The sequence below is a fragment of the Malurus melanocephalus genome, unplaced genomic scaffold (genome assembly GCF_030028575.1).
Source record: "Malurus melanocephalus ecotype Western Australia unplaced genomic scaffold, MMel_1.1 scaffold_747, whole genome shotgun sequence".
Taxonomy (NCBI): Eukaryota; Metazoa; Chordata; class Aves; order Passeriformes; family Maluridae; genus Malurus; species Malurus melanocephalus.
The window spans coordinates 1-15,449 of NW_026623979.1; the positions used below are offsets into that span (position 1 = coordinate 1).

Genomic DNA, 15,449 nt, shown 5'->3' on the forward strand with positions numbered 1-15,449 from the left:
CAGTCTCCACTTTCAAAGTCCAAATGCATCCTAACATCCACTCTGAACTAATTAAGAACTTTCTGCTCATTACCACCTAACAGAGTGAAACCTTCCTCTTGAGTGGTGCATGATCTTACAGATGGTGCAGTGTTTATACGCCTTCCCACAATTTTCATTCGCCTCCCCGATTCATTTTCTTAACTTTAATAAGCAACACAGTATCAGTGCCATTTCTGTACAAGTGCTGGTAGCAGAAAGTGAAAAATCATTTAGAAATAAACACACATTAAGATTAAATGATCACTTAACTCTGGGATGCAACTGAAATTGCTAATATAAAAATAATAATTAGAAATTCTACTCTAACAAAGTGTTCATAAGAAGGCAGTAACTGACAATTTCAAAAGCCTAAACATCTAATGTATGAAATTCAATACATTATTTTAAGCACTAGACAATTGGAAAGATGTGAAAACAAGTCCAACTCAAATCCAGCCTTATCCAAAAATGAATGCAATGTATAGACACAGGTGCCTTGTTTGCTGACCACGTGACATTAAGGATTTTCTACCACTGCAAGTCTGGACATGAAGAATTCCTTTCCCAAACAATACCACAGGGGTTTACTTACCCATCTCTCTCTCTTCCCCTCCTCACTTTCTCTCTGCCTCACTTTTCACAATTCTGTAAGACAGCTTCCTTTTCCTTTCATCAACCCCGAGCCCCAAGTCCAAATGATGGAAATGGGAGGGACAGGCACCAACCCAAAGGCAAAGTAGCAACAAAAAGCATTTTTCTTTTTCAGACAATCAGGTGTCTAGATATTCACACCTGCTTTCATCAAAACATTCAACCATTTTTGCAGGAAGAATGACAAGCTAGCACTGCACAGAGAATTTCACTGCCACAAGATAACACAAGTGTTCAAGACACAGCACATAGCACAGGGCAGGGAACTATAGAGAAGAGCTGGCTTTCCACACTATGAAAACATGACCTTTACAGTTGACTAGATCTTGTCCGGTGGTTTACACAGTGAATAAGCCCATTAAAGCAGAATTGTATTACCTTTGTTTTTTGCTAGTGGAGATGGGGGCTGTTCTGTAAACACATCAGGGGAAGGGGATTCTGGGTGGTCAAAGTCTTTTTCCATAGTTTCTATGAGCCCAGTGAGATCTGAATCCTCGGAGCTGTGCCTTCTGCTGCTGGCACATTCACTGTGAGGTGGGCTGAGCAGCGGGAGCTGTGGCAAAGCACTTTCAGTCTGTTGCTCTTGCTGCTGGGGCACGGCTGCTGGGGGTTGCTGGAGGGGCTGCTCTGCCAAAGCTGGTGCCTGCTGCTGTATCAGCTGCTGGTTCTGCCTCGTCCCCTTGGCTCTTTTGCCTGCGGCATGAGTCTGAGCTGTGGCACCTGAATCCAAGCTAAAGGAGCCCGTTCTGTTCACTGACTGCATGGAAGCGGCTTGTGCTGAAGTCCTGTTAGGTATACTTGAATTGGTTTTGGATTTGATGTTTTCAACATCAGGTGCATTTCTATTGCTGTGAAGGTGTGCTGTTGCATTGCATTGCTTATGATTCCCTGCACCGGATCGTGAAGATGAACTGCCTGCTCCATAAATTCCTCTGGATGAACTGTGATTAGAATCCGATCCAAGTGTATTCAAGCTGGAAGAATAACACATGTTTAAGCATACTCTACAATGTTTCCATTCTTCACTATGAAAAGAGAATTACTATATTCAAAAGAAGCCTTGAACTATACTATTCTTGGCATACAACCAGCAAAAATGCCTAAAACTTGTTTGGCAAGTCAGCAGACTTCATCATTTCCTGTACTCATGCACTGTACATAGGAACAAAAAACATAGTAAAAGGACTGTTGATATATATGATGGAGGCAACACTGAAAGGAGATGAGCTTTAGTTAACTTTAGACACCTAAGGTAGGCCTGCAATTTTTTTAGAGTCTCTACTTTTTGAGAATATTAAGAGGAAACTTGGCAGGGTTTGGTTTTTGGTAGATTTCTTTCTTTTTCCCTTTTTTTTTTTTCCCAGAAGAAGAATATTCCTCACAATCCCAAAATTCATCTTTTCATCCAAACTACCTTTTTATAAGCAACTGTGAGGATATCTTTAATCATTGACCTGTTCTAGTGAGCAGTACTGTTTTTTTACTGGCCTGATAACTAAAGAAGAAATAAATGAGAAAAGTACTACAAGAACATTTACTTACTTTCCGTCAGATGAAATTCCAACTATTCTCCTGAGATCAAGTGGCCTTCCCATATCAAAGGGAGGATTTGAGGCCTCAAAGGACAAGCGTCTTCTAAATGGCTCCCAAATTCCTTGAGCTTCTAGATAGGCTGTTCCAATTACCAAGAGAAAGAGTACACTGCAGAGAAGAAAGGCATTCATCTAAGAATTTATTAGTTTTGAGCATTCTAAAGCTAATGACTCTAATGATACAGGACAAAAAGCTAGTATCTTGTACTGAAAATACTTAAAATTGCATCCAAACATAACATATACAAGACTGGCATGATATGCAGTTGCCAGGTGTATTAATCCAAAAGAAAAAATGTTGGACTTCAAGAAGCTGGAGCCACAAGCAGGTGATTATTCAAACCTGCGATTTAGGGATTTAGGGAAGGCAAAAATAAATACCATTGTATCAAATTTAAAAACATGGACTATACAAACTTCTGGTGTTCTTCCCTAGAAATTATGGCTAGCTTTGCAATGATATGGAAGAGTTATTTTAGTGGCAACTAGCAAACCCATGCATGATGGCGTCCTAAAAGTTAGAGGCAGTTTATAAACAGAAATCTTGGAATATTATGACATGTATTAGGATTCTTCTCTAGTTTGCTGCTAAGAAGGATGTTTATACTTTTAAGAAAAAGACACAGTAAGGGAAGGGATTAGTATTCTCTATTCTTTGTAAAGTCTAATTAACAATACAGTACATATAAAATTTCCCAAACTACATTTATGAGCTGACAACCATTACTTACTTTGTCAAAGAACTAAAAACAAACTCAGCCTATACACTTCTAGCAAATATATAGAAGAAATTTACCTAAGTACTCACTCAGCACTCTAAGTAATGCATTGTCAGTGACAACACAAAATTTCTTAAGTAAGAGAAATTTTCCTCTTACTTTGGAAAATGGAGTTTTCTCACTAAACACTGCATTGCTTAGGAAAATACTGAAGAGTCAAAAAAGAAAATTAAGTGGGCTGTAACTTAATCATCTCTATTTCTTTTGTTAATTCCTACAAGAAAAAACAGCCTAAGTGAACTTTTGTAAAACAGAAGAACCAATAACTTACTGCGAGGGAAAAAAAGGTAATATGACAAGTACAATAATGCCTTGGATTTGCAGCACACATAAGGACCTCTTTTTCTTCAGAGACATCTACAGCACCAATAATTTCACACAAAGATATAAGCTTAACACTAATGAAAAGAAAACTAGCATTTACTGCTACTGATAAGTAAAAACTCATACTGGTAAGTTTCCATGCTAGGGTTTTCCCTGCACGAAAGACTCACAAAAGAGTCTCACATCCAAGAGGTGAGCAGGGCAATAGGGTTTATAACTTCTGATTGCAAATAAATAAAGACAGGTAGAGGTTAGACTATGAAAACAGTGGCATTTTCAACCCATAATTCAGCCAGATATAATTAACAGATATCTGTTTGCTGAAGAAAAAAGTGCATTAATACCCTACTACGTAACCTGTGTGTATGCAGTGTTGCAAACAATGTCCTTCAGGTTCTCAGAAATCCCATTATTAGTATCAGCAGTTGWCTGTCACATAACAAGTGGCAGCAAAGTTAAATTCATCCAAGGCATCTGCTAAGCTCATTACTGTCACTGCCTCATATCTCTCTAAAGCACAATACTCCAGAAGGATACTTACATTTCTACAGGAATTCACTACCAGCAGTACTTTAATACGTAATATGTTTAAAATTTGGCTTATCTATCATAAACCCCTACAGATCACCAGGGCTAGCAGGAGTATGTATCTCACTTAAGGAAATAGGTTCAAGCAAGAAGTGTATTATTTTGTCCTTGGTTTGAGCAGAAAGTCAGTACTTCTCAGCCTTAAACACTACATGCTCAATATACAGGAGTGTTTATTAATTCAGTCCCCTTTATGATCTCACACTATTTATTTTACAACAATTACAGCATGTGCTGAATACACGTGCTGCTCTGTAACCCGTATTTGAGCAGTGGTAGTTCATGCCCATACAGCAGTAAGAACAAACACACACACACACCCCACACACACACTACCTCATTATTCCTGAGATGATTATGTACAGTGCCAGTTCCCAGTTGGGCCTGGGGAGCGCTTCTGCACACGTTGCCAACATGTGATATGGAAGCGATGCGTTCAAGATAAATACAAATTCAGAGCCTCCCGCAGTGATGAATTTTAATTCACGTATAACTCTGGAAGCAGTGAAATCTGGTGTAAACCTGGAAACAGCGTAAAGCACATTAGAACTTTTCATATGAACAGCACAAATGTTTGAGGTGATTTTTATAACTCATAAATTACAAATAAAAAAAAGCCACAACTCAACTCCATCAATTACAATACAACCTAAAAGCACTTGTGAATCTTTYAAATACCTCAAGATGTGTTTGACTACATTCATTAACACCTATGCTTAACACATCTGATACTAGATTTCTCCAGGTAATATATGAGGTTATAACYGAGAATAAGTTTTTACCACATCTGTTAATAAATGCTATGAATGCAGTAAAAATTTCACAGCAGGTCTAATTACTAGGTAAGCTATAAWTTTTTTAAACACTCCACCTTTAAGTCACAAATGTGGCTTTTCAAAAGCATCACCACTTCATCACAACCTCATCACAAGCTAAGATTGTACAGAAGTACTAGTGAAATACTATTTCACTGCAGCAATATTTCATACATCCATCCATTTGCAGAAAGAAGCAACTTTTGAATTTTTTAGATACCATTTTCTGAATAGCTAACTTTACAACAATGCACTGTTAAAACACCAGTGTTTGATGCAGAGATTTTTTTATAATAAAAACTGACAGAATGACACAGTCATTATCATTAAGACAACAGGCAAAATATTCAAGACAAAAATACTGTGCATTACAATAACAATGCTTAGACCAAAGGCTCTATTCTACATACTGCAATGCACCAAAACCATTTGTAGGTCTAGATCCCATGAGCATTCACAAGTCAAATGAGGGCAATTTATAAAATCCCATATAGTAACATTATTCCAACTCAGCAAGTTATACTCACTGGATAGTAACAGATGTAATACTATAGTCAGTCACAAGAACACAGTGTCATGAAAACTCAAATAATGTTTGCAAAAAGAGAGAAAAATGTCATAATTATGTAACACTGTATAATACGCACTGTATAATACATGCAACACTTCAGTAAAAAGCCCTCAGAATTTAACCAAGAGAGTTTTCCCCTGAAACAGTATTAAAATTCCAAATGTAAGACCCCATTTAGATGTAAGAAAAACCACTTACAATATGACAATGTCTTTAGAGGCATTGGCACTTAGTGCAAATTCTTGACAGTTAACTACTTTGAATCCATATCCTTCACATGTGTAGCCACTGATTTCCATTGTTTTCACATTAATCTGCAGCTGCCCTGTATTTTCCACTTTAAATGTTCTTCTCAGTGTGAAATTCGGTTCTTTGTATTTCATTTCTAGAAACAAACAGCAGTGGTGAGTGGTATGCTGAGCAGATACCCTTCGCTGTATTAATATTCTACAGCAGAAGAGAGTTCTGTCAGTGTTACAGCATAAGGGGAACTAGCAAGACCCATGGAAATTACCTTTAGGCAACTTGTAGGAACATATCTCTACAGCCAGATTCTCATCACTGTCAAGGTAGGGCACTCGTACAATTCCAGAGCCCTCTAACTCATTAGGGAAACAATACAAACCTCCTAACCTCTGACAGCACAACTGCCTCACAAAGAAATCACCTAAGCTGCAAAGTTCTTTGACATACTGCATGTCTTATATATACTGCATGTCTTATATATACTTCACAGCATATCACTGATGCTGTGATATTCTCTGAACAGTTCCAGCAAGAGAAGAATTAAAATGCTGGGGTTTTTTTTTGTCTTAAAAATAAAACTGCGTGGCTTAACTACATATATCTTATTAGAAAAAAAAAAAAAAAAAATTCCCTAACCACAACAGGTAAAAGGCAAAGACTAAGCTTCACTTCAAGGTTTCTTACTCCTCAAAAAAAGCAGAATAGTCTCGGATAATAATTAACATGGCACCTGAGAAATGTCTGGAAAGCTGCTAAGTAGCAAAGCAGATTTTAATATCAGATAAAACTAAAAACCTTTTACCAGTTCCTTTAGTAATATAGGAACTCTTAGCTCTTCTCTCAGAAGCAAGCCTGGGGCCACAGAGCAGAAAACCTCTGCTCTCTGGCTGGGATTTAATTTTCATTAAGTAATATAGCCATTGGAGAAGAAAGACTGGGGTATGTGTTTAAAGATTATGAAGGTGTGAGGAACAGAAGCATACAGAAAGTTGTATCCATGATCCAATCKGTATTAAATTTAGGAATTAACAGATTTTGCTAGTAAATATGCCAGGGTCTTTACCTCCTCTCTCTTGAATTAGTGGACAAAGAGCTTCTGTTTTATCTTTCCTAGTTTTCATGTTAAAATGAAAAACATAATGTATTTTGTACTCTGACTACATAATGTAGCAATTTTAATGTATTTAAAGGAATTTAATTTCTGGGGCACTAGAAGCAGGGAAAAATATTTCCACATATTTCAAGTTTCACACATAAAACATGATTTCTTTTCTGTTCAGCATATTGGCTCAAGAAGTACTCACTTTCTGAACAGTCTTTTAATAATGCTTCTGTGATTTTAAAGCGTAAAGAACTTCCTGGACCAGGAGGTTTGCCTGCAACCTTCAAGCTCTCAGTTGTTCCTTGTCCTTGTACCATTATGGCATCTACTACAGTCAAGTTATTTCTGTGTAAAAAAAAAATAAAGCAGGGGGGAAGATTACATTACAGGGGGGTTGGACAAATGACTTTTACAAACCCCTTCCAAACCAAACCCTTCAGTGATTTTGTGGTAACAGAGGATTATGTATTTCTATTATTGAATATGTACTAAATACAGTCAAAATACTGTAAAACATGTCACAATTACATTTAAATGAAATCTTTCTGCAGACAGACAGGATATTATGATTTTCCTTGTAAAAGCAATAGTTTCTTGACAGCTGATCACAAATATGATTTTACAGATAAATAGAGAAAAACACAGAAAAACCTCACACTTATTTCAGAAACATCTATCTTACCTGATAACAATCAGTGATGAAACAGTTTTATTAAGAAGTGGAGTGAACTTTACTTTGACAGACTTTCTCTCACCAGGTTTTAATGTTAGACTTAAAATGGAATGGCGAGCCAAGCCCTTTGTAAGTCCCACAGTGCTATGTAGTGGTTGGACCTTAAGAAGATGGGGAAAACAAAGCAACACTTTAAAAAACAGGACATTTTTACATGCACTTGATAGAAATGGTACCATTTTAGCTAGAAAATTGGTCTTGTCATAAAAAAGGATACGAYTCATTGACATAATCCATTTTTTTAACCAGAAATTTTGATAGCACAAGAATTTYCCTACTGATTAGTAAACTGCTTATGTTTCTGGAGAAGCAGAACAACACAATAAAATAGAACTGAGCTAAACTTCAGCCATGTAGATTCATGAAGTTCCAGCAGAAGAAAGAGATCTGAAGTTCTTACACATATATTTTGAACACCAAATTAGTAAGAAGCCATTATAGAGTACTTTTTTCTCCTCAGAATTTTCCGCTGTTAAGAAAGCAAAATAGAAGAACTACTCAAAAAAGGGTATTTTGCTAAGCTTGCCATTTGTCTTCAGACACTGAACAAGCATCAAATGTTAATCTAAACCAAAATGCAAATGGAGGGGAAAAGTCAGATGAAAAAAGAAGTGCTTAGGATGTAGCATGCTCTWTATGAAAAAGCACACACCTAAAAGTAGTCCACAAAACTCAAATCACTTAAAAGAACCAACAAAGCAATGGAAAAAGCAATACTTTACTAATTTTAGTACTAATAACCACTATGCTGAAGAAAATAATCCTGTCAGTAAGGGAATGAGCAAATGTAGTTTTCCTGTAACTTCCACAGTTGTGTCATAATGTAAGCAAGTAGAAAAAGTGGTATTTCATTAGTTTCATTTGAAAAAAATATTTCTTTTCCCAATTTCCTGGTATCCATAAGAGGCATCACATTTTTCAGACTAATATCTAAACTTAAAGACATGTATGGCTGAACTCTTATTAAAACATTAAAATATCTGAATTTAAAATTACCAARATTGTATTGAAATACTTACACAATTTCTGAAGACCTGGAACTCTAGAGTCCTCTGATTGAAATTAGTTGGTTTACTCAAATTAAACCTGAAATGAAATTGCAGGTTTTTTTTCTTTCTCATAGATCASGGAAGGTAACGGTATCAATTACTTGCATTAATGGATTTTAGCACAAATCAAATATCTAAGGTAGAGCTCAACATGCAGCTGGAAGCATCACTTGATTTTTTTTTTTAATTTACTCTCCTTGTACATCAAGTTAAAGAAGAAATGTAAACACATTTTAGCTCAGTAAAAAATAAAGATGTGCATTCAGTGGCAATAGATTCAGTTCTCAACTGGCCTAATGATTCAAATTCTAGAAGTGGCCAACACAGCTACCATATCATGTATTTATTCCTTGTAAAATGCATTTTTTTGGCCAAGTGGTAACACCCCAAGGATTCCCCAGYACTTACCGTTCTAACAGCTTATCAACAAAAGTGGATGGGTTGGAATACAGAGCTACTGGAAGAAACTGAATATACACAGGAACATCAGCTGGATTTTCTAGAAAAATTTCTTCTTCCTATTCAGAAAGAGAATTTTTTAAAAGTTTACATTACCATTAGTCCAATTAGAAACATCTGTTAAAATGATACTATCACTAAAATAACTTACTGATGAGCTATTTGTGTTGGTAAGAGGAAAGTTTAGATGGCGTGGTGAACTAAGGATGGAAGGCCAGGCCATTTCTGCTGTAATTTTCAACCGGACATCCTTCTGAAGATCTGTGTCTACTTCAAATACAGCATTCAATCTGGAGAAACAGTTATACTTTAACATTCACTTTTCCATTTTGCAGAAACTAATTTTGAGAATATAAYTGATATTCAAATCAGTAAGAAAAATAACCCAAAATGGATTTGATGATTTGCAAAGGCACAAACAGCAAAAAGGAAAAATTCCAATACAGCATCCACAATCCAGAAAATGTATTTTGCCTGCACATGTGTAATGTACCGTAAATCAGTACATCTACTCTAAATGCAATGGATATGCAGACCATGTGCCTGCAATCCTGTCTAAAAAACCTAAAGCAAATCTGAACTAGTCACACTCGGTGCCAGCCACTATTTCCATCAGTGAATGAAGCTCTCTGCTATTAACCAGCCTCCATAACAGACAYGGTCCCATTCTCCAACAATCTCCAGTATGAACTGAAACAAAACTAACAGCACTGAGCTCTCCAATCAGCAAAACAGATGACATWCTAGATTTCAAGAGAAGTATTTTGGAGAGACTGCAAATGTCAAAACCCTTCTGTATTCAGAAGYCATCGTCTCTCCTTTCCCTGAATGATCTTTTGGATGGCTGGGTAATTTTAACTCTCTTTAAAAGTATTAAATACTCTAGAATATATTATAATAAAACATATTAAAGYATATATTCAAGCCAGAACTACTACTTATTCAGAGCTAATCTTTAGTAGAATTCTCCTTTACTGCTCTCTTACTGTAGGGGATAGGACATTCTTGAAAGTTACTGGTGTGGCTAAATGGAGGATTCTGTTTAGATCAGATTTTCTCAGGAGTTATTACTATATCAGCATTATAACACAGAAGTGATCAAGGGGGAATGCTTTCATTATTCTGTTCAGTTGCATACAGACATTTTGTTTCTTCACATACCTTTTTTGAAAGGGTAGTCTGGATGCTATCAACACAAGAGACAAACCCACTTGTTTATGTTAACTTGTGTCTCTTGGAGATTAAATCAACTTTATGTATGTGAGGGCAGATGTTTAAAAGGTATGTAGCAGTCTACAGAGTTTGACTTTTTCTAAATATTAAGTAGCAACCATTAATCTCAAGGTAAAAGACAAGAAAACTTTGCAATTCACTCAAATGCRATAGTCTTGGTCCACTGACAACAGAAAACCTTACGAAATCTTTAGAGGCATATTGAGGATACCATTTTAAAACACTTTAAGCAGGGATACTAAACAAACAGTATAATCTGGTTTGGGAAATTTTTGTASAGTACAGGTGGGATTGCTGTTATAATCTTTTCAAGAACTCCAGCAACTCCAGTGAATAGTAACTTCAAGCGTTTTATTTAGTTTGAGGAAATGATAATTGTTTTTTAACCCTTTAAAATGCTCTCTTTAAGGGTTTTGCAGAGAAGGCCACGCAATTCCTTCTTGCCCCCCTCTCYAAGAGTTCAGAAATATTAACAAGCTTTATATTCTGTAGGTGCATACATATCACAGAACTATTACTGATTTAAGGCCTGARAACACAATATGATTAAAACAATTACCTATGGCTTGAGTTCTCCTTTATTTCTGTCCATTCTTTAAATAAACTCTCATGCAAATCCCAGTCAGAATCCCATGCATCTTCTTGCATTGCTACACTGTGCTGAACTTTAGATTCCGCTGTAAGAAATAATGTGGTTTTTTAAATCTTCATGTAAAATCATTACTTAAGGAGAAAACTGATTTTAAATTATTTTCATTATGAAGTTGAACATTACTTACATTTAGATAGAAAAGGCAGTCCTACATAACAGTGATCTCCRCATTGTAAACCAGGATCAAAATAAATATTTGCAATCTGCAAAACAGGTAAGACCAGCTCAGTTAAACAAGCACAGTGAAGCTCATGACCAAAGAAAAAAGAAAGAAGATTTCTGTTGAATACTGAAACTTAACATATACTATATAGAAGAGARAACTTATAAATATTTAGAAAAATGCATAAACATACCTTTGATTTTTTTCCTGGCTCTAAATCTTCTTTATTACTTCTAAGCCTCTTATAATAAAACCTTATATCTTCTGACAGGGACCGTATGTGTTGTATTTTCACTTTCTGAGAAAAGGAGTTCATAATGTTCAGGCTCTGGTGAACTACTTTCCCCTAAAGAAAATAAAAGGAAAAACGTCTGCAGGATATGCATTTTTCCCTAGCATATGTGTCTATGCAGGCTGGCAAAGACCACAGCTCTGCTGAAATGTTAAACTGAGACTTTAAAGTATGCTATCTTACAGAAATGCCACTTGTAACACTTCCAGGTAGTAAGTTTCTCCATCTGCTTCCAAGCACAGTTCAAGCTTCTTTGAAAATGAAGAACACCTGAAGTATCTTGGAARAGCTAGTGCAACAGCCCTCCTTAATCAAATAATCATCAAAAAGTACCAAAAGAGGAAAGTCAAGAGAAAATTTTAGTTTTCTGAGCCTCTTATGACCAAAGGGAAACTATCTTTTTGTAAGAGATCAYTGCTAGCAATAAGAAATAGTAATTATTAGTTATTAATTAGAAATAATCTGAAAAGAACAGTAAGGGGAAGCTATGATTACAAACACTGCAGGTGATGGAGGGCATTTAAACCCCTCCTTCCTGCTTCTAAATGCAATTAAAACATCAAGACACCCAAACTGCTTTTAGGAAGAAAACAGAAAGACTTTTCCCCACACCTTTACACCCTGCCTCCTTTTCTGAGTCAAACATTATTTTAATGTTTATATTTTCATGATCAAAATCCTTACAATGCTCAAGTTTTACCCCCACCTTCAGCTGTAAATCAACAATTCTGTTTTACACCCTACCTCAACACCCAACCCTGACRTGTATAGACAAACAATTAAGAAAAAGAATAACAGGCAATAGAAAAGTGCAACTTAGGGAAAAGAAAACCCATATGAACAAATATAGATAGCCAAGACTATCTTTTAATGATCATGTTTCTCACATTCCTGCTAAATCAATACTTAAGCCTTTTTAAAAAATTCTCTAAGTTTAAGTGGAGACATGGGAGAGGTCTTTTGCAGGTTCAAAATGTGACTGTGCCTCAGGAAAGAGTCACATATTGCAACAATCTCAAMAGCAGTAATTGCAGAGGGAAAGAAACTACAAGAATAAAGCCTTAACCATACAGTCCTGTTAAACTGAACAGGAGGTATGTCTGAGCTGCATCTGTGGATTCCTATGAGTACCAAACTCATCAGCTGGACAATATACAGGTTTGTTAAAGTCTCTAGAACAAATAAATAGGATTTAACTAAGACTTTTGCATAGCACTTCGACAGGAAAYGACAAGGGACAAAATTTTCTTCATCAGTAATGAGAAAGCAGAACACCATTTAGCATATGGGTTCTCAATGTTGAGCTTTGATCAGGGAAGAGTTGAGAGGCAGCACTGGGAATTAAAGATGACACTAAGGAGCAGAAGTCAATGCAGCGAAGATTTGTTTAAATCAAAACACTGACCTTTAAAAGGCATGTATGCGCTGTCAGTGTATTGCTGACAAACTTCAACAGAATACCAGAAATCACACTTAGGTGCAAACACACTAAAATTCTAAACAGACAGACAGCTCTGGGAACCAGGCAGCTGCAGGAGAATTACATCTTAAATACGAACTGAAAAGCATGTGTTACTAAAATAGTAGCACCTAGTTATTCCTGGTATAGCTGTCAAGTTTCTCTACCAAACATTGACACAAAAAGAACTGATACTATTTTAGGCTTATTTTCGTAAGTAATAGAGGCATTACAGAATAACTAAATGCAAGAGTAACATGAATTCCATGAGTACAAGTTTAGTTTGAAATGAATCCAAGAAAAACCAAAAGCAAGCTTRCTGTTAATGTTCTCAAATAAAGAAAGACCTAAGTGATAAACTAATGAAAATAGTAAGTGAAGCTGACTGCTCTGAAAACTTTAGGGCTTGAACACAGTAAATAGTCCATAATCTTGTCAAAGGTGACAATTAATCTATAATCCCAAACAAAATGCAGGAGKCCAAAGTTCCCCTGAATGAATAATTGACTGGAAACATAACTAGAAAAACCATGAAGACAATAAAAATCACAGCAATTTGGGGAAGCCAAAGAATAATGACAGCAAGGAAGCTATGCTTGAGAAAAACTGTTAGAAATAGTATCTCCCAAAACAAAATAAAGCAAATAAAAACAAACAAAAAACTCCAAAACRAAACAAAAATCCACAATCAACAAACTAACAAAATATTCCCCGAAAAATATCAAGCTGACCAAATAAGTTGTGGGCTTATTACTATGAAATACTGAGAAATTCTTTAGTCATTTCAGCTAGAACAAACGCAAAGGATATTAAAAAATATTACTTCTTTATGGTCCAACATGGAAGAAAATATTTTAATGTGGTACTCAAAAGGGACATTCTTGACAGGAATTCCTCTGCATAGTAATAGTAATTTCTAATAATTCTAGTTGATCAAGATATAGAATATAGAAATTGCTTTATCTTGAGTGAAAGAAAGCGAAGCGGACCATTAAGCAGTTCATAGACGTAGTTCTAGATATGGCACTCAGTGTAATAAATATCCATATTATGGTGAGGCTGTACAGTAAATTAAAAAATAGATCTTAAAGATAGAAACAACTAATGATCTTYGCAATTGTAGGTATGACTGCTTGACCTCAAGAGTAGCAAAAGACTTTCTGTGACATAGAAGATCAGAAGGAAGACTGAATATGTTGCAATTGCAGCAAATATTCACTGAAGTCCCGCTGACTGACCTATCTTCCGCTGATGAGACCTATTCCATTACATCAACATTCCAAGATCTCATTTAAGTGGGCTGTAGAGGAGATGTAGGGACAACTCATGCTTGGAACACGTGCTAGGAGGGAAAGAAATCCCCAACCACCCCCAAAATAAWGACAAATTGATCATAACAGTTCAGTAGCACAACCTCTACAGCAATTTGASATATAACAATTCAGGACAGTGGTCTCCCTTGAAAAGAGCATATTAAAAAAAACACAGCAAGTAAACATTTAATCCCCCCAACTCTCTTACCGGAAAGGAAGGTGGAAGAAAAACATGTTTTGGGGAGCAGGTCAGTGAGCCTACAGCAATCACAGCCTTCACAGGTATAGTTAAAATCTGTACCAAAAAAACCCAAGAAAAATTTAGAAAAAAACCTTAAATTTCAGCCTTTAAGTGTTCCATCCACTTTTACATTGCATAGAATAACAAAACCCTGAAATTCTACAATTAATGTAGTCTAGGACTATATGCACATTTAAAACATGTAGACATGAATTAAGATTTCAACAYATCATGGTATTCTGAACAGTCACTTCATACTGTCAGGAAGCACACCTTTACTCAGCCATCCTTGGTTCTACTCTACATGGAACAGAAAAGCATACTGAAAACATAAGCTCCCCAAAGGGGTATTACATAGGTCTCACTTGAATATGGCTTACTTKGTTGGAAAACAGGAGGGTAATATCTTTAAAGTAAATGAGAGAAGATGATACACCCAACTTCTCAAAAAACTAAGATGTCATTGTAATACCTCAAAACACATATAGAAAAAGCAGAGTGGATGGGATGGCAATGAGATTCAAACAGTGTAACACGTAACAAGAAAATRAGAACATTTCAGAATCTGTAACTGAAAAATTACAGATTAAAAAWTTTTTTAAAAGCTTAAAATCTCAAATAACTAATAGAAATTGGGAATTTTCTGTAGAACCATCAAAACCACTCAATAAATGCTATAATTTTGTGACTTCCTAAGCACAGAGTCACATTTCTTTTTTTTTTTTTCCATATATCACACTAAGATTGCAATATTCATTAGACTCTGTCTCCTGCAAAAACAAGGCATATGCAGTTGAGGCAACTGGTTGTTCCCTCCATAATAATCAGTGTAAGGATTCTGTTTCATCAACTGCCATCAACTGTGGTGAACTGCAATATGSTTTAGTGGGCATGGTGGTRCCCACTCTTTTCCAACTTCAATGATTCTATGACTCGCCAAAACAGCTTTCACATTGTGTTTTGACAAGAAAAGTCTGATAATATAGCTCAATTTCAGTAACTGATAATTAACCACRAAGCACACTGTCAGTACACCCCAAGATCCAGCACTGATGCCTTGAGGATGTGCCACCTCATTGAAGAACCCAAACTGCAAAGCATTAGGTCAGATTTAAATAGACATTTCTGAAAGCTGGATGAAAATCATGATAAAAGCGTAAGTAGCA

General features: G+C 36.0%; 1 protein-coding gene across 1 annotated transcript in view; it reads right to left on the reverse strand.

The window, feature by feature from the left end:
• Nucleotides 1-966: 966 nt before the first annotated feature.
• The window catches only part of LOC130584684 (transmembrane protein 131-like), a 77,536-nt gene continuing 63,053 nt past the window's right edge, over nucleotides 967-15,449 (reverse strand). The window contains exons 19-31 of the mRNA XM_057384808.1: nucleotides 14,251-14,337; nucleotides 11,172-11,324; nucleotides 10,943-11,018; nucleotides 10,723-10,840; nucleotides 9,082-9,220; nucleotides 8,880-8,989; nucleotides 8,442-8,508; nucleotides 7,372-7,523; nucleotides 6,892-7,034; nucleotides 5,540-5,726; nucleotides 4,292-4,477; nucleotides 2,215-2,373; nucleotides 967-1,646 (exon numbers count right to left, since the gene is read on the reverse strand). Coding sequence (XP_057240791.1) covers nucleotides 1,031-1,646; nucleotides 2,215-2,373; nucleotides 4,292-4,477; nucleotides 5,540-5,726; nucleotides 6,892-7,034; nucleotides 7,372-7,523; nucleotides 8,442-8,508; nucleotides 8,880-8,989; nucleotides 9,082-9,220; nucleotides 10,723-10,840; nucleotides 10,943-11,018; nucleotides 11,172-11,324; nucleotides 14,251-14,337 — 2,193 coding nt within the window. The 3' untranslated portion in view covers nucleotides 967-1,030. The remainder of the gene's footprint in view (nucleotides 1,647-2,214; nucleotides 2,374-4,291; nucleotides 4,478-5,539; nucleotides 5,727-6,891; nucleotides 7,035-7,371; nucleotides 7,524-8,441; nucleotides 8,509-8,879; nucleotides 8,990-9,081; nucleotides 9,221-10,722; nucleotides 10,841-10,942; nucleotides 11,019-11,171; nucleotides 11,325-14,250; nucleotides 14,338-15,449) is intronic.